At 43.2% G+C, this 23,630-nt stretch overlaps 1 protein-coding gene across 1 annotated transcript; it reads right to left on the minus strand.

Moving 5' to 3' along the window:
- Nucleotides 1-3,493: 3,493 nt before the first annotated feature.
- Nucleotides 3,494-23,630, minus strand: slc7a10a (solute carrier family 7 member 10a). Its single transcript, XM_070856384.1, is given in 12 exon segments — nt 3,494-5,490; nt 5,600-5,777; nt 6,420-6,569; nt 6,682-6,778; nt 6,955-7,058; nt 7,279-7,402; nt 7,566-7,719; nt 9,187-9,312; nt 17,013-17,164; nt 18,237-18,441; nt 23,397-23,612; nt 23,615-23,630. Coding segments are annotated over 12 exon segments (1,623 nt in total). The 3' UTR covers nt 3,494-5,389.

Below are 23,630 nucleotides of genomic sequence, written 5' to 3' on the forward strand. Positions count from 1 at the left end.
AGAGTTTAGGAAGATCCTTTCTGCCCCCTCTCTCTGCTGAGAACTGGTGTCAGCAATATCTGTCCTGCTAAAGTGTCCTTGAAGTGTCCCTACCAGAGTCAGAGGTGAGACCCACACCTTAGCCCACCACAGGGGGGAGGTACACTGAAATAATTAGCTCACGTGCTTTCAATATTTAGGATGCATATGCACATAATTACACATGTGCAGTCTTTTCCCAGGATGAATGAAACCAGCGTTGGTAGTGCTTATGGTCTGTGTTCTGCAGTAAATCCCTTTATCAAAGTAGCTTAGCCACAATTAAATGCCAACAGACGCCCCTGTTAAACCTGTCTGGACATAAACTCATCATGAGACTGTCTGGAAACTCCAATCTGGCCACCGGTACCAATACAATATTGGCAACATGTTCTTACAACGCCAAAGCAGCCTTTGTGTAGTTACCCAGAGCCATTATGCACCGCTATACACTGTGAACCATAAAAGCCTCTTGAGTGATCACATCCGAATTTATCCGAGCAATGATCCTCTACTCTGTCTTATCCCCACCATATTATATGAGAGGATGTTATATTTATATTTAAGGATGAAGCTGGTGATATTTTATATTTTTGTTGTTGCAAATCGTACGAAAAGGCCAAAAGCGACGGTGTGTTTGTCCGTCTGTCAGTACGTCTCAACCTGTGCATGTACTTCATTAACAACCGGGCACTCAAGTTTTTAAGGAAAAGTTACTCAGCAGGAGTTGAAATACACATTTGGTGCACCGGTGCGTATTAGCAGCTAACTGATGATTATTTTCATTATAGATTAATCTGACAGTTATTTTCTTGATCGATCAATTATTTGTTCGGTCTATAAAATGTCACGGTGACGATCAATGGTCCTAAAACCAAAGATATTCAATTTGCAACGAGAAAGGAAATAGTTGCTGATTATTTTTCTGTCAATCGAATCATCGGTGAGTCGATCAGTTGTTTCGGCTCTATTTGTGGGAGTGTTCACGTTAATTCAAAATAAAGGACAGCATCCATGTTGATAACGAGGTAACATGACACCCAGTGCAGCGGTGTGGCTCCCTGGTGTTACTGGACAACAACGGAGCTCAGAGGAATAAAATATCAGGCTACACAGACAATACTTGTTAATAGCAGTGACACACAAAAAATATAAAATATCATCAGCCTTAATTTTAAATCCAAGCTTAGCTTAGCTTAGCACAAAGACTGGAAATGGGTGAAACAGCTGGCTCTGTGTGAAGGTGCTGGTCGGTGGCTGCTGTTCTAGTGCTGTTCTTCTTCAGTGACCCCTTCTCAGAAACATGTAGAACATTTTCTTGAGGTATCAAATAGATTTTTCAGCTCACCATTTTTACCTCCTTGATATATGATCAGTTTTAAAAACCCTGGATGGAAGCTGAGTTAGTGAGTCCATGGAAAAATTCTTCTCAGCCCCTCATCCTCCTCAAATCAAACCCAAACTGTCCTCTAAAGGAAGCCTTCCCTCACTTGAATGAACTTGACTGTGTCTGTGTCAAGATTGTATGCGAATGTCCAGGAAATGGAAGAGAGGCTTCAGCTCAGAGCGCTGGCTGTTTGTGGAGTCCTCTTCATCCAGGCGGTAGCCCTGCTGCACACCTGGTCGCTGCAGACGTCTGAACTGCTGGTTTCTTCTACTGGAAATTCATATCTGTGCTGTGGAATTTTCTAAGACAGGATGTGAAGACAAAAACTCTATTTTTCAGTCTGTAGTGGAGACCTGTACTTTCTATTTTTCTCTCTCTGCCTTGACAAACGTTGACCTCGATTGAACCTGGTCGCCTGCGCCTGTGATGTTTTTTGTAAAGCTCGTCTCTCTGAGGTGTGACAGCGGCGACTTTTTACTAATCACTGCTGGACTTCTAAAGAATGTATCACTTTCATTTTCCTTGACTTTGCGCCTGTTGTACCGCAGCACATTGCTACTGAACAGAAAAGTCAGATTACCAGTGGAGGCAGGGAGGGTGCGAGGAGTGACTTTCAGCTGCACTGTCAGGTTTCTCTTTTCGTCTTTAAGTGAACTGAATGTGCCATGCTACCCTCATGTGCTTCCTTCTTACAGAGGTTTTGTCATGAACGGCTGCTACGTGTTATGTGCCATTAGAGATGTCTCCATACACCCTCACAAGTAAGTCCTTCCTGATCTCTTCTGATCCCCTTTCCTTTCTTTTAGATATGGACAAATACAAATCAATTACTCACTCCTAATTGTACATATTTTGTGCCCTTTTTTCCTTGTACCTCGTTATTTAAGTTCAAAGTTGTCCTCATTTGACTTTAAGTGAAATAGTTTAGCTGCCGTTTAAAAAAAAAACAAAAAAAAAGCGTCACACATGTGCAGAATGTACGTCTTTGCTTTGTGATGTCCAGAATTATGTTGAAAATGCCTTAATATTTTTCCTTTCTGTTAAGATCATGGTCACGGATAACAGTTGTGGTTTACATGTTTGAAGAGATTACATGTGTCTGGGCACAGCTTTGTGACGTGTGATTGGACTGCTCTGGAGTTATAGTGCACTACTGCGACAGGAATCTCTGGGATTATTATTGCAGGGGCGTCACGGAAAAGAAAATGTTTTTCACCTACCTTAGTCCAGTGCATTTACCTGGGTTATTTAAATAAAAGAAAAAAGACTGCAGCTAACAAATCAGAGAGAATAGCGAGGTAATGTGTTAATTTGAATTCTTGCTACGTAAAGGGATATTGTGTCACGTCGACTGCTGACGTGGTTGAGGTGATGCTTTATCATCCGTCAGCTGAGATCAAGGCTTTCTGTTCTGTGCAGAAGCCACATGAACATCCTCGAAACTGTTTTTCCCCCCGTTGCAGTCATTCACTCTAATGTACATTATCAAACCCTTTCCCAAATGCTGCAGTTAACAGCTGTATGTTAGCACACAGGTAAATATACCGGGTCAAGGCCATTGGAAAGTAAAGGTACTACTGAACCAGATTGTCTGATAATGGCATCCCCTCTACTCGCTGTTTGGTTTTTGAAGAGCTTCTTCTACGTCAAACGCTGAAGTCAACATATGCTGTTTGTATAAAGGCGTTTCTCATTTTGAGAACTATGTTTGTACATTTTGTGCCGGAAGAGAAATGCCGCCATGACGCTGTGGGGTTTGCTGATCAAATCCCCGTCCAGCTTTCTGCTCAGTAGTCACTGTTTTTCTGTGCCTGCAATTAATAAACATCTTTATCATTTACTGGATATCTTAATGGTCAAAATATATCTTACACTGTCTTTTTGCATCAAAATAATACTACTGCCAGTACTACTATCACCATAACACTAGGCGAGCCATTTATTCACTACATGTATTCAAAATCTTTACACAGTAAATTTAACATTACTAACTTTTGACCTGATGACAGTGCTAGATAAAAGCCACAGGATGCTACTGAGGAAACATTACAGCACAGATTTTCAATTATCAAAAAAAAATGCTATATATTAGAAGTTGCTATATTTAATAAGCAATTACAATGTTATTGTACAACTTTGCACTCTTTTACAAAACACATAAGTACACCCATCAATTGTACAGTATGTAAATGTATCACAACATGTCTGAGGAATGTGGTCTTCGTAGGAGTCCCTGGCGCATTTGTAGCAGTTTTTTTCCTTTACACAGTATTTACAGATCTCAGCTGAGTGAACAGCGCCTGGACAGACAGACAGACAGACAGACAGACAGACAGACATGCACGCTGTCTTATGTGCGAGTCTCTTTTTGTGGATTTGATGCAGGGGGGGAAGGAATTCCCAACATCTGCTGGCCTGGAAAAGGACCAAATGTTGAGTCCAAGTTCCAACCTGCTGGTTTACATCATGTTAAAAAAGGCCACTGGCCCAAACCGTCATGTGTTTTCTGTTGTACGTACAACATAAAACAGAAGATAGACAAGTGGGAATAATTACCCAAATGCACGTAAACACCAATATCCCCTGGGCCACAGTAAATAAGCATACTGTGTTCAGGTAATAGTACCACAGCTTCAATAAGGAAATCAATTTGGCCAAATTTGGGGCAAATGTAGTATTTCAGTTGGTCATAAGTCAACATCTTGACTCATCAGGATCAAAAAAAAAAGCCTGTTGTATGTCAATGGGGCTATAATCAATTTAGCTATGTCAATAGTGTCATAGTGAGGCAGTTGCTCCATAAAACATCAGCGGACCAGGAGTAATTGTAGTGGTGACGTGTCTTTGGGGGAGTGGGATAAAGGCCCATGCACAAGTAAACATCAAATGCCAGCCACCCATAGATCAGTGTGGATTCTGTTAGTGTTATCCAACAACACGTTAATGGTAAGTACTGTATCACAACATCCGGTGAGAAGTCTGAAATCTAATAACTGTCTTGGCAGTTCAAGCACCTTGTAAGAGTTCACAGTGGCATTCCCAGAGGTGAGAACATTTCCAAAGCAACAAGTTCAACACAGGTTTGAGGCGCTCGACTTGGAGACCAAAAAAGGAGACAGGTGAACATTAAAGACCTGAAGCGCAGCCTGTCAACTAGTGTTGTAATGATGCAGCTTATTCCAGCCTGGTGTCCAGCTGACAGCCACAAACTTCCCGTCATCCTCATGTCTCTCCTGTGGTGTAACTATTGCGGGAAAGATGAGTGTTGTGTAGATAATATCTAATAATAACAATATAAAGGCACCTACAGTATCTCTGGACAGAAAGTAGTGACGGGGGTCGGATACTGTGGCCCAGCAGAGATAAAGACTGAACAACTGGTTGACAAACAGTAAACGTCATGTGAGAGATTAGTGAAATGGAGCTGAAGGGAGCAGCAGTAATAGAAGTATTGCTAAGTGCAGAAACCGTTTGCATATTTACCTCATAAAAGTTATTACACAGTCAAAATACCCGCACAAACCAAAACACTATACAGCAACACACACCTCATAAGGCACATTAGCTCAAGGATTTAGTTAAAGTCCTACAAGAAGAAGATCTTTGCAGTGAAGCCGAAGGAGACAGATGGAGGTTCCTTGAGTGAGCGGAGTGGAGAGGAGAGGATGAGATATAGATTTGCATGGAAGACAAAACGTGGCATACTGGTGATGAGAATGGACGGGCAGTACTACCAAACCAACGGATAAAAACACACTCTGCACCTTTAGGGCTTCACATGCTAAGGCTCTAAGTAGAACAGTCTGCTTCTTTTATACTGGCGCTTCACCGCAGCCCCTTTCAGGCTGCACCTGTGCGAGAACGTGGACAAAATCATCTCTTGATGATTCACAAACTGACCAAACAATGTGGTTTAAACTGTAAAGGAAAAGCTGGAAGAACAGGCGTTGATGTAAAAAGGGAATTCCTGGCTGAATGCACCGCTCAGTCAGTGGCTTTGGAGGCAGTGAGGGGTTCAGTCTCTGAAGGGTCTTCCTGAGGAAACACTACGTAACACAACTTCTGGCCCACGTATGTGACTTTTTCTGCAACACAAGAGACGACAGGAGGAGCTTTACTCACACAGACTAACTGCCAACATATCGGAGTATTCTTTAAATGTTATTTGAATATGCACAGTGCAGTGGTACACACCAACGAGCCTGTAGACCCATTTAGGTTTGTCCTTCCACTGAACACCCACAAAGTACACGGGGACTCCAGTCAGCATGATGACCATTCCCAGGCCACAAACCACCGGCTCTGAGTACAGACTGAAGCCCAGCAGCACAGCCCAGAATATCAAGTAGGTGATGGGGATCAACAAGTTTACCTGCATCAGGACAGACAGACATGATTTGTTTCAGTTATTTTTTTTTGCTACTGGAAAGTGATTGCCACCTTGCATTCATCATGATCGTTCTCTTGAGAATACGTGTAGCCTGTATTTTTAACACTTCCTAATTACGTAACACTCTTGTGAAGACTCTGTTGATTTAAAGCAAACTGCAGAATGCTATAATTTGATGGTTAAATTACAGTCTGGTGTGTGTTCAACAGAGCCATTAAATAATAAGGCAGCTCCCATTTCTGCAAGGTAAAATGTGTGGTTTTGTCAATGGAGTCTGGTGGCTTTGCAGAGAGCGATACGGCTGTTGTTTTCTGGGTAAACAAAAAGGATCTTACAGGTGTATCTCTGCTGGGATCCTGGCTGTAATGTTGTCAGACATCAGATAACAATTTCACTTTAAAAACAAGCACTTTTAGTGGCCGTACTTTCATGATCGTGAAGGATCACATTACAGCCACTTTAGCCCCTACGCTGCTGGTTGCAGCGATCTGCTGGACAAATTCCAAAAATGTTTGTGCCTACCAGTTATTTCATACCTAAAATATGTAAAAATTGGGCCCTGCTTTAAAAATACCAAAGTTCTCCTCTACATGTTGTCGTTGCAGTGGATCTGTGCTGTCCTACCTTGATGGGTCTGCCCAGGTTGGGTCTCTTCTTGCGGAGGTAGAGGAGGCCGGCAATAGTGACACCATAGGACAGATAGTTGATAAAGGACACATAGTTGATCAGGTTGTGTGTCTCTCCGATGCACAGGATGACTATAGTGGCAAAGCACTGTGGGAGAAATGCCAGTTTAGTACCATGTTAATGTTTGAAAATAATCTCTGGGCATCGCAGCTACTTGTGCTGTGTGTCCCCCTGATGCTAAACTGAGTGCAGTACTCACACAGACGAGCAAGGCGGGGATTGGAGTGCAGTTCTTTAGGTGGATCATGGCCAGCAGATAGGGCAGGTGACCCTCTCTGGCTCCAGAGAAACACAGTCTACAGATAGACAGACACTTGTTAGGACGCTTTAGGAGTCTCTTGATAGGATTGTTTTTATTTTGGAGGACAATATCAAGACATAGAAGGACATGAAAATGAAGGTTTGACATGCAGTGTACAGCAGGTCAGTGTGTGTGTGTGTGTGTGTGTGTGTGTGTGTGTGTGTGTTCTACCTGGAGGAGGTGAATAGATATCCGTTGATTCCTCCAAAGGTGGACAGTGCTACAGAGATCGGCATCACCCAGGAAAATATCCCCAGCAGCTTTTCCCCGAATGTCTGGAACAACACAACATCTGATGGATCAGAGTCTTGACTTATTGATTGATTGATTGATTCAGTCTCTAACAGTAATGTATTAATGGATCAGTTTCTCAGAGCTGACGTAGAGTCTCAGTCACACATGCCTCCAGACCACTGACTCTCTTGTTAAACATTATATTAACTGCTGTAAGCTCCTTTATGAAGCATCCGTTCATGGAGCCGGAGAGCTGCTCACCACTGCCACAGCGTTGGAGGCCAGCAGCTCCTCAGGGGTCATGGAGGAGAAGTAGGCAATGTTGGTCATAGTGTAGACGAGGGTCACCAGTGGGATGGAAATGTAGATGGCACGGGGCAGGTTCCTAATGGAAATAATGATAACATTGATGGTGACAATTAAAAAGTTGGTATTCCAGTGTTACAAACATTGAATTTCTGTAGGTTTTATAGTACAGTACTGGTGCAAGTGTTACTATTGCACATCTCTATATCGGTGTCAATAGTATGTGCATGTGCGTGCCGTACTTTCGGGGCTCCACGACCTCCTCTGTAACATAGTTGAGGAAATTCCAGCCGCTGTAGGCGAAGGAGGCCTGAAGGAAGGCCAGCGCTATCTGTCCCACTGACGGGTCCTGGCTGAACTCAAAGGCCGCGCTGGGCCGCAGGGCGTCATAGTGACCTGCAGAGGGCGAGAGGAGGGCCTAGTCTATTCAGTAAAAAAGGAAGACTAGAAGCATGGACGCAGGAAGTAGGGATGCTGAGGGGGCTGCAGAACCAAAAGAAACAAAAAACTTTAAACTTATAATGACTTTCTTCCTTTTTACTGGGACATATATGCTTTACACAATAGTACTTCAGGTGGGAAAGAGGTTTGACTTTGTTTTTCATTTGTAAAATATCAATATGTGTTAGACTATAAAGTTTAGAGTCGTTTCAAGTGTCCTGCTGAAGTAATCAAACCATATCAGGATCAGGTCACCCTGTCAGACAGACCCGGAGGACATACGGTAACTGTTATTACTGCTGCTGTACACGTATGTAGGCCAGTAGTACAACAGGATGTGTGATTTAGCTCCAGATTCTGAAATATATCTGGTAACTAGAGCTTGTCCTAAAAATACACAGGTTGGCAGAGTATCTAATAATGTTGAAACACACTGTGCTCTCCCGGGGGGGGGGGGGGAGATAACCCCATAATAAGTCACATCCAGGTGCTGCCTCCTTCCTCTCCCCCCTCCTCTTCCTCTTCCTCTCCCTTCAGTGCATTAGTCCAGTGCTCCTGCCTGTGTATGCTCCTACATACACTACACCAGTGCTCATGTTTGCTGTCTGACTCTATACAATGACGTCATGTTTCACAAGCAGTTTCCAGCGTCCCTGCCTAGGACGGCACTCCGATTACACTTTTATTGTCGCCACATGGACATTTTGTGCAAGACGACCTTCTTCAGCGTGTACTCTGGCAAATTTCACAGTCTATTAAGTGCCTGCAGTATTTAATATCAACTATAAAATCCACAGTTTAATGGCTTCACTCTCTTATCAAATGGAACATTTTACCAGTTTAATGGTTTTTAACAGGTCAAATCAATCTCTACGGTGTCCAAAGAACTAAATGTGGTACTTTTTCTTCTTCTCCATCTCATTTGTTGCGATAGTTTCTACCTGAAGAACTTGTAATGTTATGTCTAGTTATGTGCACCAGGGGTCAGCAGTGTCAACGCATTATCAATCTGCTGTGACCGTACAGCCTGGCAGCAGCAACTTTAGACCTCGTTAGGAACAAACAGGAACCAAAATGCCGTCGGTTCACAGTTCCACATGGAAGTGTTTAAAGGTTTATCGACATTTTAATCATTTTGAAAACAAAATCTGATCTGTGAATACAGTATGTACAGATGAGATGATCCCTCCATCCCTCTTCTTGTCTTGGCTTGTCTTTTTTTGGCACATTCCAATCTAAATGTTATCTCAAGTTATCTTTATATTATAATATTTTGCTTAGTGTTTAAAATGATTACAGTTTGATAATTGTAGATTTTTGTGTCTTTCATTTGTATCAGTGATCAAATAATCAATGTGCTACTGTTTATTGGGAACAGTTGAGGGCTTCATCTCACCTAAATATGTGTGTGTGTGTGTTTACCTCTAAAGATCTGGACGAGTCCTACCACTATGATGAGTGCCAGAGCGAGGAGTTTTCCTACAGTGAAAACATCCTGGATCCTCGTCGCCCAGCGCACACTGGAGCAGTTCACCCAGGTCAGGAACACTGCAGGAACACACAGACACACATACAGTGAGATACACTTCATTTAAAAGCACTACGTTTCTGACAGGCTTTGGCTGATAAAAGACGGGGTTTTCACAGCCCCGTTTTATTAATTAATGATCTCCAGTAAGATCAGAAGAAATAAAGACACGTTAATGAGATACAGTGTGAACAGCCAGGGGGAAAATCAGCGCAGGGATTCAGCAGCTGGATGCATGTTTTACATACAGCATCAAGTTGGAGTTAGTTTGAAGTTCAATGGCTACCAGATGAGCTGGCTGATGGGTTGGGGTCAATAACTCTCTGTGGATGGTACCAGTTGCTCTAATTAGAGCACATGGCCACAGCTCTGCCCGCCTGCTTGCTCCTGCAGAAATCAACTTTGAATCACAGAGCCAACAGTGGATGCCAGCTGAAAACAAAACAGCATCTTTTTTGTTTGTTTCCTTTGGCTCTAATCATTCTGTAATACTGTAGACTGTGTATGACACACTGCCAGAATTTAGAAAGAAATTTTGTTTGCGTTTTCTTTTGATCACTTTTGGAGTATTTCACGACAGGGTCATTTTTAGAAAGGATTTTTTTTACTCACCAACATCGGTTTCAGCACTAGAAGAGGTTTTTTTTAAACCTGTACTGTAGTCTGTACTGTACATTGGCTCACTGATTCCACATTCCCCTCATGTCAGCACAAAGAAATAAATGAGAACATCTTTCCTGACAAAAACAGGCAGAAGTCTATGGAACTGGACACTTCCTACTTCCCATTTCCTACATGCATAATAGAGAGTCTGTGTGTGTGTGTGTGTGTGTGTGTGTGTGTGTCTGCTCCCCACATCATCGACCTTTACACTGACCCTCAGCTTTGCATGTTTGCGAGTTGCACCATAACAAGGGCTGGCCCAACTCCAAGTGAGCCACTCTGAGCAAGTGCAAGTGGCTCTCCAGTCGCCCTCAAACTCAAGTGCAGGCTCACAAGTGGGAGGTAAACCCAGTAGGAAGTGTTAGATGTGCTACCGGCACAGGGAAGGAAAGGCAGGAAAAACATTTTGAAGACATTTGTATAGTTGTACTCCTGCACACATTAGATCACAAATGTGAATCTTATCTTAAATAAGTGAAATTCAGTCAGTTAGATTATTATGTAAATACAGAATGCGCACAGCATCATTGGCCCTGAAGACAAGACAACAACCTCGCTGGGTTGGCTTTTGAAATGATGACAGCAGCAGCGGTGTGCTGTATAATGCATGAATCGTTGCATAAATGTATTGACTGTAATTTTACATACTGGTGTCATGTTAGATTAAGGGTCTTCAACATGGCTAAACAATAAATGAAATACTGTTACATAAACAAAAAGACTACTACACACTTCAAGAGCCATATTATACATGTGGCAATTAATTATCATAATTTAATTATCATCACCCCTGAAACCCTGAAATACAGAGAATAGGAGAGAGAATCTTCCCGTCAGCTCAGTGGGTTTTAATTCAGTATATTATACAGAGGGCTGTGCAACATTAACCAAATGCATGGCTTACCAAATTCAACACAAGGAAATCTGAACATTTCTATAGACAGACACCTTAAAAGTGATTAAAAGTAAATATGCCAAACATGTACACACACAGCCACAATTTAACGTCACACATGCACTTTTTTTAAAACCAGTCTTTCATCTCGTATCAGCTCTTCATTCACGACACCCGTTCCTGTCCCCTCAATGATGCATCATATCATCAGGATTTATCTGAATGTGCTTAAAAGTGATGGCCTTTGTATAATTTGTACAGCTGAGAGCGATGCTCGTGCTTCACTTAGAACAGCGAGGCTCTTCAAAAGGCCACAGGGTGTGTGTGTGTGTGTGTGTGTGTGTGAGTGAGATGGGCTAAACTTGTCCCTCCTCGTCTCATTTTCTACATCCTGTCTCGTTTCCTTCCTCTTTAGTTTATTTAATCTCTACATTTCTCTGACCACTCACTCACTCCTCCTCAGTTTTACATACAAAATGCACGTCTTGCATCATAAGTGGCACAGCGGTAGATATATATATATATATGTGGGTGGTGTGTGTGTGTGTGTGTGTGTGTGTGAGCATATACAGGCCAGGGGGTGTTATCGACCATGTCATCCATCACCAGGGCAAGGCTCCCCTCCCACCACAGAAATCTGAACAAACTGCTTCCGCTGGCTCGGGCACACACACACATACACACACGTGTGAATTTTTGGCAGGAGGTTTTGGTGGCACCGGGCACAGCTTTCTCTCCCCTACAACACTGCAGTGTTTTATAGTCACTTAGCCTCGGGGTGTTACATGCATTTCCGTTCCTGTGTTCCTGTGTGAACCCCCCCTCCCTACTTCCCTCTGTGTTAACCCTGACAGGAAGGAGGTGCCAGTGGGCTTTGAATGTGACAGCGCAGGTAAATCTGTGTCCTGCCGTCACAGCTTCTATTGAAAGCTGCTTCGCCACTGGAATACTAAACTAATTACTGCTTTTACTCTTAATAGATTCTGATCCCAACTTCGTGCAGATTTATCAGGGGGCTTTAACCTCAGGAACGCCTCCTCCTGGTCCAGGATCTGGTCTCTGGAGTCACTGAACTGGCAATTACACCCCCCCCTTCAGACTACAGTAAATCTACAGGATTTAGTCAGGGTGAGGTAGATGCAGAGACATGCTGACAACTAACAACGTGCAGTCAGTGATGTAGTGGAGGAGTAGATTAAAGGGAGGCTGCACCCAGCCTTCACTGTTCACTTCTTTATTTAACTCCCATTCACACTTAAACTCTTAAATTTAAAAAAAGGGACTTTGCCAAGACGGCAGCAACACAGACAGACAGACAGACGGACATCAGCTGATTGTACGTGTTAAATGGTGAAGATTAGCAAAGATGTGTCTTTATAGTAATAATTTCTCTCGTGGATATTTAGGGGAAAAATAAGGAAATAATTCTCTTCTTTTAAAAAACAAACTATCCTAAAGAGTAAAAATAAGTGAGAATGTGCTGAAGACGATGAACAAACTTGGTCAGACTGACAGTTTCTTTGATTGCTGTGCTCAGTTGTAGTTTTGTGCAGTTTTTCTTCTCAAGCGTGAACTGAAACTGTCGGCTTGCTGGAGCAGCAGAAAATGACATCCAGCATTCCTGTGTCAGAGGAACAGGCTTTGTTCCTTTGCTGTACCTCTCACAGGACTGTGTGTAGACATGTCTATAAGAGGACACTACAAAAGTGACACTCTTTATTTTTGCCTGCAGGTTTCTTGTTAGCGTGGTGCAAGTTTTATTATATTTAATCTTCAGTAAGTGATTGTTAGTGATTTGCAGCGGTGACTTTAGCATCTGTTAGCGGCTCTGGATAGAAGCATTAACCCAATTCATCACATATGAATGTTGTTGTTTTCATGATGGAACAAAGGCGCCGAAGGGATCGAACCGATGTGTGTGATGATCTCTTTATCCCGTTTGTCAGCCTCACTCAATCAGCTACAACTGCTCTGCAGATGGGAAAAGTCTGTTAGTCTGCTGACTGATCACGATCCCTCAATCAAACTCTAAAGGAGTTTTGTGCAGCATCCAATAAGTCCAACATGGTGAGGGAGTCTGTGGAGGTCTGAGACAGCCAATGTTAAATTGAAATCACTCACACTAAAATGTGATTTGCGCATGATGTCTGTATTAATTAATTATGTTTTTTGTGAGCATTTTTTCCATTAACATGAAATAGAAATGGTCGTCTATTTGAATAATGGCACCATTTCTTAGACTTCTACTGTTTCCTCTTTCTGCCACTGCCGCACCACCACACTAATGTGTCACACACACAAGTGGCGACTAAAATTGGCACCCGGCTGCGCTGGAATGAACAACAGAAGCTGCTGTTTTTTTCCCCCTCAGTAAAACTATTAGAATTAATGATGCTCGGGTCACTGACACCTGTTACAACCTTTTACATCTAAGAAATAAGAGTTTCTATTGTATTCTATCGCTCACTGCTGTAAAATTTACTTATTGTGGATTGGTCTATCTAGTAAAAGTGACCAATATTTGACAAAATAAAGACGTGTTACAGAGTAAATCTCCTGAAATGGGTGTACTAGATGCATGACTGTGCTGCTGTGGGCTGTCCAGGGCTCCTATTCTTAGAACCAGCCCACGACTGGACCCGTCTGGTTTACACACACACACACACACACACACACACACACACCTGAGCCTTGTGACTTTCATGCAGTACACTCTGCAGGGAAGGAGGGGGCACATATCTAGGCTTACTCGCATTCCCTTCGCCAAGAAAAGTTCAGTTGACATAAGAGGGGCCTCAGTAAGACTCGGCAGTGCAGAACAACATTTAATCCAGTTAATCTCACTGATTGTTTCAGAAAACATTGCCCACCAAGCGCTGGAGGACGGTTACGATTTATCTCTGGCACCCACAGTGCTTCAGTACCTCGTCAGAAGAAGTTGATCTCCCCTTTGGGCAGATCATGAGTGACCTGACCAGTTTTCACAAATGCAGAGACATGCTGACAACTCAGTGACAGTCAGTGATGAAGTGGAGGAGCAGCTAAAAGGGAAAACAGCCATCGCTGTTCATTTTTTCTATTATTTAACTCTCATTCAGACTTAAACTCTACTTTTAAAAAGAGACTTGGCAGCAACACAGACAGACTGTCACAGACAGACGGACAGCACCTGATTGTACAGGTTTAATGGACTCTTTTCAACTAATGCGTCAAATTTTAAACTCTTATTTCTATTTAACCATCTTTAAGAATAAAAACAGATGAGAAGATCCTGAAGCTCAAGAACAAACGTATACTTAGAGTCTTTTGATTGGTGAGCTCATTTGTGTTTTTCTTGCACTTTTCCTCTCAGGCAATAACTCAAACCAGAGCGTCGGCTTGTTGGAGCAGCAGAAAACTACATCCAGCATTCCTGTGTCAGAGGAACAGGCTTTTTTCCTTTTTTGTACCTCACATGTGTGTAGACACGTTTATAAAAGAGGCCACGACAAAATGAATTATTTGTTTTTGCTGGCAGGATTGTTGACGCAGTTCATTTAAGTTTTATTATATTTAATCTTTAACAGACGATTATGCAGCGTTATTTGTGGGAAATTATTTTTATTTCTTTTTTTTAATGCCGACCGGCAGCCTTTGATTTTTGCTATTGTTGTATTTTTAATGATAGAACAAAAATGCTGACGATATCAAACCGTTATGTGATCTCTTTATCCTGTGAGTCAGCCTTACCCCCAGAAGACAGAGCAGAACAACATTTAATCCACTTAATCTCACTGCGACTATGTGTCGGAAAACATCGTCCAGCAAGTGCTGGAAATGGTTACAATTCATCCCTGGCAGCCAAGACACTCCAACTTTTTCTTTCCTGAAGTGACATAATACTGATCTCTAGTTTTGCCAGTTTCCTTTGGGCAGATTATGAGCGACTTGACAAGTTTTCGCTTCCATGGGTCAACGTATTATTTTTGATTTATAGTCCCGAACTTGTCTAGAAGTGCATTCATGATGAAAACCACTGCAGAGTGAGTATACAGAGTTGTCTAAACGAATGGGTGACGTTTGAGCTAAAATCCATTCTCTTCTCTCAGTAAAGGCTGTAGGTGGTGATAACAATCATCCCCACTTTTATTATGATGGCACGCAGACCTAGCTAAAAGTTTATCATTTACAACAGCACAGTCTTTTCACCATAACTCTGACATCCTTGGTGCAGAGGATTATCTTCACAATGTGTTGGAACCCGACACTTTCCCCGCTCACAAGTTACTAATCAAGTTTCAGACACAAGGCCTGAAGCTTATAGAACTGCTGACCACAGATGGATGACTACAATCTCACTGTGACTGTAGGTCTGAGGCGTGATGCTGTGGAGCAGAGGGGAGGATGGGGACGGTACCGAGCAGCCAATAGGAACATCAAACAGCCAACCACAATGTCAGATGGCCAATGGGATCCCCCATCATTGATGTGCAAGGTGTCCTGCCCATTTCCTGTTTCCATGGTGCTCCGTGACAGGAGCGTCACGGTAACCACTGGGAAACAATGCACAATGGTGTGGACACACCCTCTCATTAGCGGCGTCCACAAAGGCTGGCACCATTATACAGTCTGACACTGATACTGACACACACACGTGCTCACTCACACACACACAAACTTGTACCACACTCAAAAGTACATCACACACACACACACACACACACACACACACACACACACACAGACAGGGCCCCTGGCCTAACTAGGCAGCAGTTGTAGCATTCTGTTGCCAAAAATAGTGGAGGTCCACCAGCAAGCACCAATGCTAACTCCAGCCTGACACATGCACACACTCATACACAGATACCCATCCCTCTCCAGTGTACCCCCCCCCCCTCCCATTTCTTTATCCAGTTCAGACAAGACCAAACTGGCTGGCTCGTCGACCAGATACATGCACAGTCTGCTTTTGCCACTGGCTATTTAAATACAGTCTGCTGTACTCTTCAAGGAAAGGACTGATCAGATTATAGGCTGGAAATAGAGCACAACATTTCACAAGGAATTATCAAATGACAATGACAGCCATCAGCACACTGAACTATCTCAGTGTCAAAATATCTCCAAGCCATGAGATGAAAGTAGCTGGATTTGGTTTGCAGAGTCTTATTCTTTGTAGTTTAGTGGCTCTTTACATTTACGCAGCCTCTCCCCTCCCGTTAGCCGCTCACTTGCAACACGTCAGTCACTCGGTGCTCAGGTTTGTCCTGCTGGATGGACAGATTCTTTTAGACCACGCCTGCTTTTTCTTGCTCTCATTTGTTTTTGCAGGACCCATTTATGACCTGCCATCATTCAATGCTCAATTGATTTTGAGTGTGCTCTGACCTCTTAACCTCGAAGCTTAGATCAGCTGCTTGTAATGTTGTTCTAGGAAGGAGGTCTGCTGTGATGTTTTCCTCACAGGGAGTCACTCTGGGTCATATAGTCAGATGACCTGAATGTCTAAGAGCAACATAAGATGTGAAGTATGACACCCAGAGCCAGGACGTTGCAATAACTGAGGCAGAGGCCAGAGCAGCAGCAAGCAGGAATGTAAACCAGTGCCAGTGCCAATACACAAATAGGAAAAGGTGTATAATCAGCTTTTTAAAAGACTACCAACAGTCAAACTTTAAGTCAACCTGACAACCCTGGTCAGCTTTTCCAGCAGTCAACCGGCTTGTGTGTGAAGAATTTAACATGTAATTTTGCATCAAGCTTAGTGAGCCATGTTGATGAGGCACAAGATGACAGGGAAGGAATCCTAAGAAAGGTCTGCTATCCTGACCTGAAGAGTTACTCTGCAGCATCTGACTATATATGTCATAAAGAGCATCAAGTAGCTTTTCCCCTGGAAAGATCCTCCCCTGCACAGGACTTCATGAGTTTGTGATCAAAACCATGTGGTTCACATTAGCAGCAGTAGTGAATGGAGAGAAAGAAAAAAAAAAGCACCACCTGCAGAAACTTAACAGAAAATGAGACTTTATACTTTTAAATGCATTAGTTGACAGATGATCTCTGGGAAGCACAATTCAGATACGCCCTAGGAGAGCACCAAATATAGACGAAACAAAAGAACTCATGAATCATGAGTATAAAAAAGGACTTTCAGGGGGCTTTGGACTGTTAGTGACTCACAGACACAGATGGTGGCGAGGAGTCTGGTGGCGATAAACGGAGGCAGGCAGTTCTGGAAGGCCGGCTGTAAGACGTAATTGGAGAAGGTGAGTGCGATGACAGCCAGCGTGGTTGGATACATGATGAGGACGGCGCTCCATAACAACAGGAAGCTACAGGACGGAGACACAGAAACACACAGGGTTTGGTATGTGACAGTAAACAGCCGTCCATTCGTGCCATTCTTTTTGACTCAAGATTTATATGGAGAAGTTGCTGCTACAAGTTGTGGCGTTGACTGTTATTTGGACAGGGAACCGACTCTCTCCTTCAGGTCCATCCTGACTGGGCTTGACTTGCTAAAAGGCATCAGTTATAAGAAGATGGTGCTCAGGAACGAGGAGGAGATGGTATATATGTATATATAACAGGTGGAGCTTGTTGCTCAAACCAGAATGCAGCTTTTCGTTGTGCTAACTAATGCTTCCTTGCCTCCTCTCTCCTCCTGTGACCCAGAAATCGTTGCCCCTCTGAAATCATGGAGGATCTTCCAATCCCTTGAATATACCTACAGGAGAGGAGAAGTAAGGAGAGGAGGAGGCTTCTGGAGGAATTTTAAGTGAGGAAACACAGGTGAACACACATCTCATCCTCGCTGGGAGGATGAAGATACAAGGAAGCGACTGTAGTGAGGGAATAGAGGAGACATGAGCATAATGAAAAGCACCAAATGGCTCATCTTACTTTGAAAGACACTGACCTTTGACTATTTGAGATTTTTGTCACAGTGCAGCCTTTTATTTAGAGTTAGTTATTTAGAATTCTCGATAAATCCACAGCTAATACAAAACATTGTTTTTTGCTGCATTATTGTTAGGCTTTGGCTTTTTTAATCTTGAATCTTGTTGAACATGTACCTAATGTATTCTAATTTCTCGTGGTTCTTTTAATGTGGCACCAGTGTTTCCATTACACTTGCAAATGATGGAGCTAAACAAAGCCACACAGGACTAAACTAGTGCCCCCACAGGCATGCACAGTGCAGGGCACGTTTGACCTTCTCAGACTTACAGTGCCGCTCTGTGATCAGCTGACGTGTCACGTGACCACGTGTAAGTCACAAGACCGTCAGAGCTGATTGGTTCCAGACAGGCAGTCCCACTAAACCAACCCCCTTATGTACAGACCCTGGACTGTTGGAATATAATCCACACCAAGTGAGTGTAACTGGACAAAAACACTTACCCCACTAGCCCGCCAAAGATTTCCGTCACATATGAATAGTCTCCTCCAGACTTTGGGATGGTGACACCCAGTTCGGCGTAGCACATGGACCCAAGGGTACAGATGCCCCCCCCACAAACCCAGACGATGAGTGACAGCCCCACAGAGCCTGCATGCTCCAACACTCCTTTAGGTGAAATGAATATCCCAGAGCCGATGATGTTCCCTGAGGAGAGACCCCAACAGGCAGGTTACTTCCACGAGTAAAACTTGTACTCAGAGAGCGTTAATGTCTGCCAGGTCTTTCTGCTTTTACACACAAAGCTATTACATTTGAATTTTAAATCACATTGATCTCTTCACCCATTGCTAACATTTAGAATCTTTTTCTGGTTTTAACTCACTTGTTTTTATCTCACTCACATATCCATGTACAGGGTTTTGAGGCACCTACGAACTCAAAAGGGTGAAAACAAAATAAAAAAAAAAAAAACACACCAGCCAAGAAATCCCAAGAGGCTTATTAAAATCTCTCGACCATTTAAATTAAATCTTAAGGGATTTGTGCCAAGTGACGGAAATTTCATTTAATGACTTGTACAGTCTCCAAAGATGTGTTTTACTTTTTGAACCATTACATTGTATATTCACACATTTGGTCAAGTCTCAAATCTACAGTAACAGATAATAAATACAGAAACAGAATAGGCATTAAACCTACAACACTGCAAACCTGCAACATTTTTGTTGACGGAGTGGAAAGACAGTGGACGCAGTGGTAATATCAAAACCTTAGACACACATTAGTAAAGGAAAAGCTGTTCTTGGATAACTGGATGTAGAAATGTTTTGACAGACATGACAGCAAACATCAGCATTACATTACATTATTAAATAAATGTAACGTTGTGGGCTGCTCAGATTGTGGAGGGACGGACAAAGAAATATGTATTTATGCAAATGTAGTTGATTTTCAGAGAGATCAACAGGATCAAAAGATAAAAATTCAAAAACTAGCAAGAAAAAAAAACAAAAAAACTTTTCTTTTGACCGGACTTTAGTACATTTATAAGAGGAAGAGTGAGAGAGACAGACTCCTGCAGCTTCATTTCTCATCAGGTGGAATAGAAGCTACACTATATTTAATAGAAAGGAAAATAACCGGTTAATCCAGTTTGGTGTAGTGGAAACTCGGCTCATTGGGGTCCATTCTCAGCTGTCCCCCAAACAGAGACAAACAGAGGTTCCCTGGTGGCTCAGTTGGATCAGGCACATACTAAAAAGCCACAGTGTCACGAGTTCAAATCCAGCCTGGCACTTGTACGTCATCACTGCTACGAAAAAAACGACAAAACAAAAACTAACACCCATAAGAAAGTAACCAAACAGCAGCTGTCCAAGCAAAGCATGTTTTGCACTGTCGTCCATGTTTTTCTCCTCTTTGGAGAAGTTTGGGACAAAAGCAGTCTCTGTCCACTGTAAACATTTTAGCTGTAAAAACCCAGTGAGGCACGCCGTCGCAGCTCCCCCGTTAGAGCGGCGCTGAATGCTCCCTAATGATGCAGGGGGAGCTGGGAGGTCCGAACAGAGCATTTATCACTGTCACATTTGATTGTGGAGGCCGCGGTGAGATGCAGAGCCGTTACATAATGCCTATGTTGTGTTTGTTATGTCATAAAGTTTGGCATCACGGCTAGCGGAGAGCGTGAAGTGGAGTACTACTGACCCTCTCAGCCTCCCTGCACGCTAGCTGAGAAGCATTCTCAAAATTACTGCTCAGATTGATCACCATTTTATCTCAATCGTGGAGAAGAGTAAGACGACCCCCCCCCGCCTGTGAGAACTGAGACAAAACCACTTATTTCAATCCAATAGCATGTGTGATCATTTTTAATGGCAGCAGGTGCGCCGTCTTTCTTTAGATATGTGGATCTGAAGTCATCAGAACTGAGTTCACCAGCAGGGACTGGTGATAACTGACTTTTCCCTGAGGGGAAACAATCTGCCAGTAGCTGCTGGTGATGTTGGAACAGAGATTAACATACATCATATTCACTAATACTTTGAATTCCACTGAATTATAGATTGTTTGTCATGTTTACCTTTGGTTTACTGTGTAGGACACAGTGCAGCAGCAGCAGCAGCAGCAGCAGCATCCTGTGTGCTGAGAGCTCCAGTAGCCCACCTTACTAGAGTGGGACACTGGATATACGAGTGGGCTGCAACTGGTGAGTAGTAGCATGACTCATGCTGTATGTGTGCACTAGCTGCACAGGCTTCACTCCATCTGTGCTTCACAGGAAAGACTTGGCAAGTGGACGGTGTGAACCTGAGTGATTTGAGCTCCCATTTCCCATTAAATTCAACCGAGCGCCTAAACCTTGAATCTCTGATACATTGTAAAGCACAATCAGAGCCCTGAGCGCACCTTAAGGGTTTAGCAAAGGATTTGTACAGCTACTGCTTACCACATGGACAAAAACAAATGAGTTAATGGTCAGGCCACAGTATGAGTGTTTGACTGGGACTGTAAGAGTTTCCATCAAGGCACTGCATACACATGACCTTGGTTCCAAAGATAAGCTGATAAAATGATAACATTGCTTTGCCACACTGTTGCCATTTCCTCAGTAGCCTACTTCCAATGTCACAGATTGTGCTTCAGGTTCCACTTTCCATCTAATGCCAGAGGTCTGTTTGTCAGTTCCCCCCCCCCCCCCCCACCATCACAAAACTGCCTCTGTTGGCATTAGTTGTTCCGGCAGGGTTGTTTCTGTTTGCTCAGTGAAATCCTTTACCATTTGATTTTTATATTTTAACAGCATAAATACATAGAAATTGAGGATCTGTGAGCTGCGGACACAAGAGGTAATTAACCACAGTTCCACATCTCTGTTCTCAACTTCCTCAACTTCTCCCGGGTTTGTTCCACCCTCCATTTTACTTGGACGGGTCTCTGCTTGTGGTGCAGGGCCTTATCATTTGGAGAGTTCGTCTACACTTGGGACTTTTGGAAGTCATGGCAGCGCTGTGTGTTTGCACTGGCAGGACAATATGTGGCTTGATAAAAATGGTTGTGTATTTTCTATCAAAATGAACAGAACTGTCTCTGTGACTCACACGTAAACTGACACATTTGCAACTGGACAGTGTGTCCGGGCTAAATATCCAGCAAGCTATCAAAACTAATCAAAACAAAAATAGAAAAAGCGTTTCACAATTGTGATTTAACAACTTAAAAATGCCACGAGAATATGTTAACGGCTGTGTTGGATGTCCATACGGCACCTGTAAAGGTCTGTTTAGCTGGAGCCGCCTTACGTTTTATTGTTACCAAGCAAATCAGTTTGTTTGAACAATGAGGAAGCCTATTGTATCATTTGGAAATGCATGCTAGAAAATAGTTTTACGACATTTAGCTACTAGTGAGCAAAGAGATGCTGCAATGAGAGTAATGAGAGCGAAGGGGAGAGTAAGAGGGGAAACAAGAGGAGAGGTTAGGGTAAGCTTGCATGCTTAGAATGCTGTAGTTCACAAAAGAAATGTGTACTTTGGTGCCAGATTAGTAGCCTGATAAACTGCTTATCATAATTAGACATTTAGGAAAAAAAATCATTGAACAGAATCGATCAGCACAGTCAAGCAGGCAGCCTGTTGACTTTTCTCCTTTTAAGATTAATAATGTGGTTGTTATATTTTCTTGGCTATTTTGATAAACTTACAATATTCTGAGTCTTGTATCTAAATGGATTTTTATGTATTATTGTCCACCTCGGATCACGGGCACTTTCATGGCATGTAGCTGGCACCAAACACAGCCAGTTAAAGTCTGTCTTAAGACTCTGCTGCCCCGTCTATGACCACTCACGGCTCATATTTCAACATTATCTTCCATTAACTTCAGAGTTAAAAGCAATTTGTGGGGAATGTCAGGATGCAAGGCAATCTGTTTATCTGCTCTCTCACTCATCCATCCAGTCTTCCTGATTTCTGTACACTCAGTCCAGTCAGTTCATCCCACATGCTCTTGGTTCATATTAAAATATTACTATAAACTGCACACACACACACACACACACACACACACACACACATATATTCTAAGACTTGATTAAGCAAAGCAAATGAAAGGGGCTCACTGCTGAGTTTAGTCCTAAAAGCAGAGCTGCTTTGCTCTAAAAGGAGAAGAACACAATGTCTCACGCAAAAATAACCTCATGACAACATTCATGTCATGTGAAGTTAATAGCCGCGTCCTCCCCCTGCCTCCACAAATACAGAGGCTGGATAGGAGTGCAGTCAGGGGCTGGTTATCAGCTGGCAGCTGCCGCTTGGGGAACCCTCTGCATTACTGCCAGATCCTAATGGCACATACTGCACAACCTGTTGAGTTTACTGCTGCGGATGAGCTTGTTTCCGCTCCTACATACTGTGACACTTAACTCAGTACATCATAATTGGCAGGAAACAGCTTGCTGTTACGCAGCTTCCTGTATTCAAACAGACAGTCACTCTCCGTGCCCGCACTTTTTAACTGTAACTGTCCTCTCCTGCAGAAGAGTCCTTCTTTATATTATTAGTATGTGAGTAGAATATAGTAAGACGGATGTCTCGCTTTACCCACTCGGGGACACTGAACAGCCAACTCTGGCAGCGCTACGGTGTGTGTGTGTGTGCTCAGCTGTCCACAGGACCACATGGAGGCTGTGCTTTGTCTGCATGCCTTTCAAGTTCAGCATGAGAAGATCCAGCCACGTATGCATGTCCTTATTCAGATCATCCAGACTGATGCAACAGTTTCCACATAAACCCCAGACTGGACCCGGGCATCAGAGGTGGACCATCCGTGCGTAAAAGCGACTCTTTCCGCGCGGAGTTTTGCGGTTTTGTGCCAATGTCAGAAAGTTAAACCGGTTTTGAAAGTTGTGATTAACTCGTGTCCTTACAGCGTCCTTGCACCATATCGGCCCCCCCCACCACCCCTGTAGCGGACTCCTATTGTGTGCCATCATACTGTAACTTTACCAACAAAGATCCAACTGTGAAGCCGCCACGACACGACAGTCCCTCCACCAGCCGCCGCTCACACGTTCCCCCCGATAACTTCTGCTTGTGCCGAACTCACCAACTCGACTCTCTTTAAGATGACAATATTCAAGACAAAATCTGCCACACACTCACCGATGATAATAGCGCAAGCACTCAAAAGCCCAATTTCTTTTTTCAGAGTGACTCTATCGCTCTTGGAGGAGTTTTTATCCTTCTTCTTTTTCTCTTTGTCCTCCATCGCCTCCGCCTTGCAAATGTGCTTCCTGCACGCCTCGGTCCGGTCCAGATACTGTAGACTGAACCACGCTCCGCTCTCCGGGCTGCCCTTATAATATCCTACTGATGAACGGAGGAGGAGGTGCGCAT

This window comes from Pempheris klunzingeri, chromosome 1, assembly GCF_042242105.1.
Source record: "Pempheris klunzingeri isolate RE-2024b chromosome 1, fPemKlu1.hap1, whole genome shotgun sequence".
NCBI classification, from domain to species: Eukaryota; Metazoa; Chordata; class Actinopteri; order Acropomatiformes; family Pempheridae; genus Pempheris; species Pempheris klunzingeri.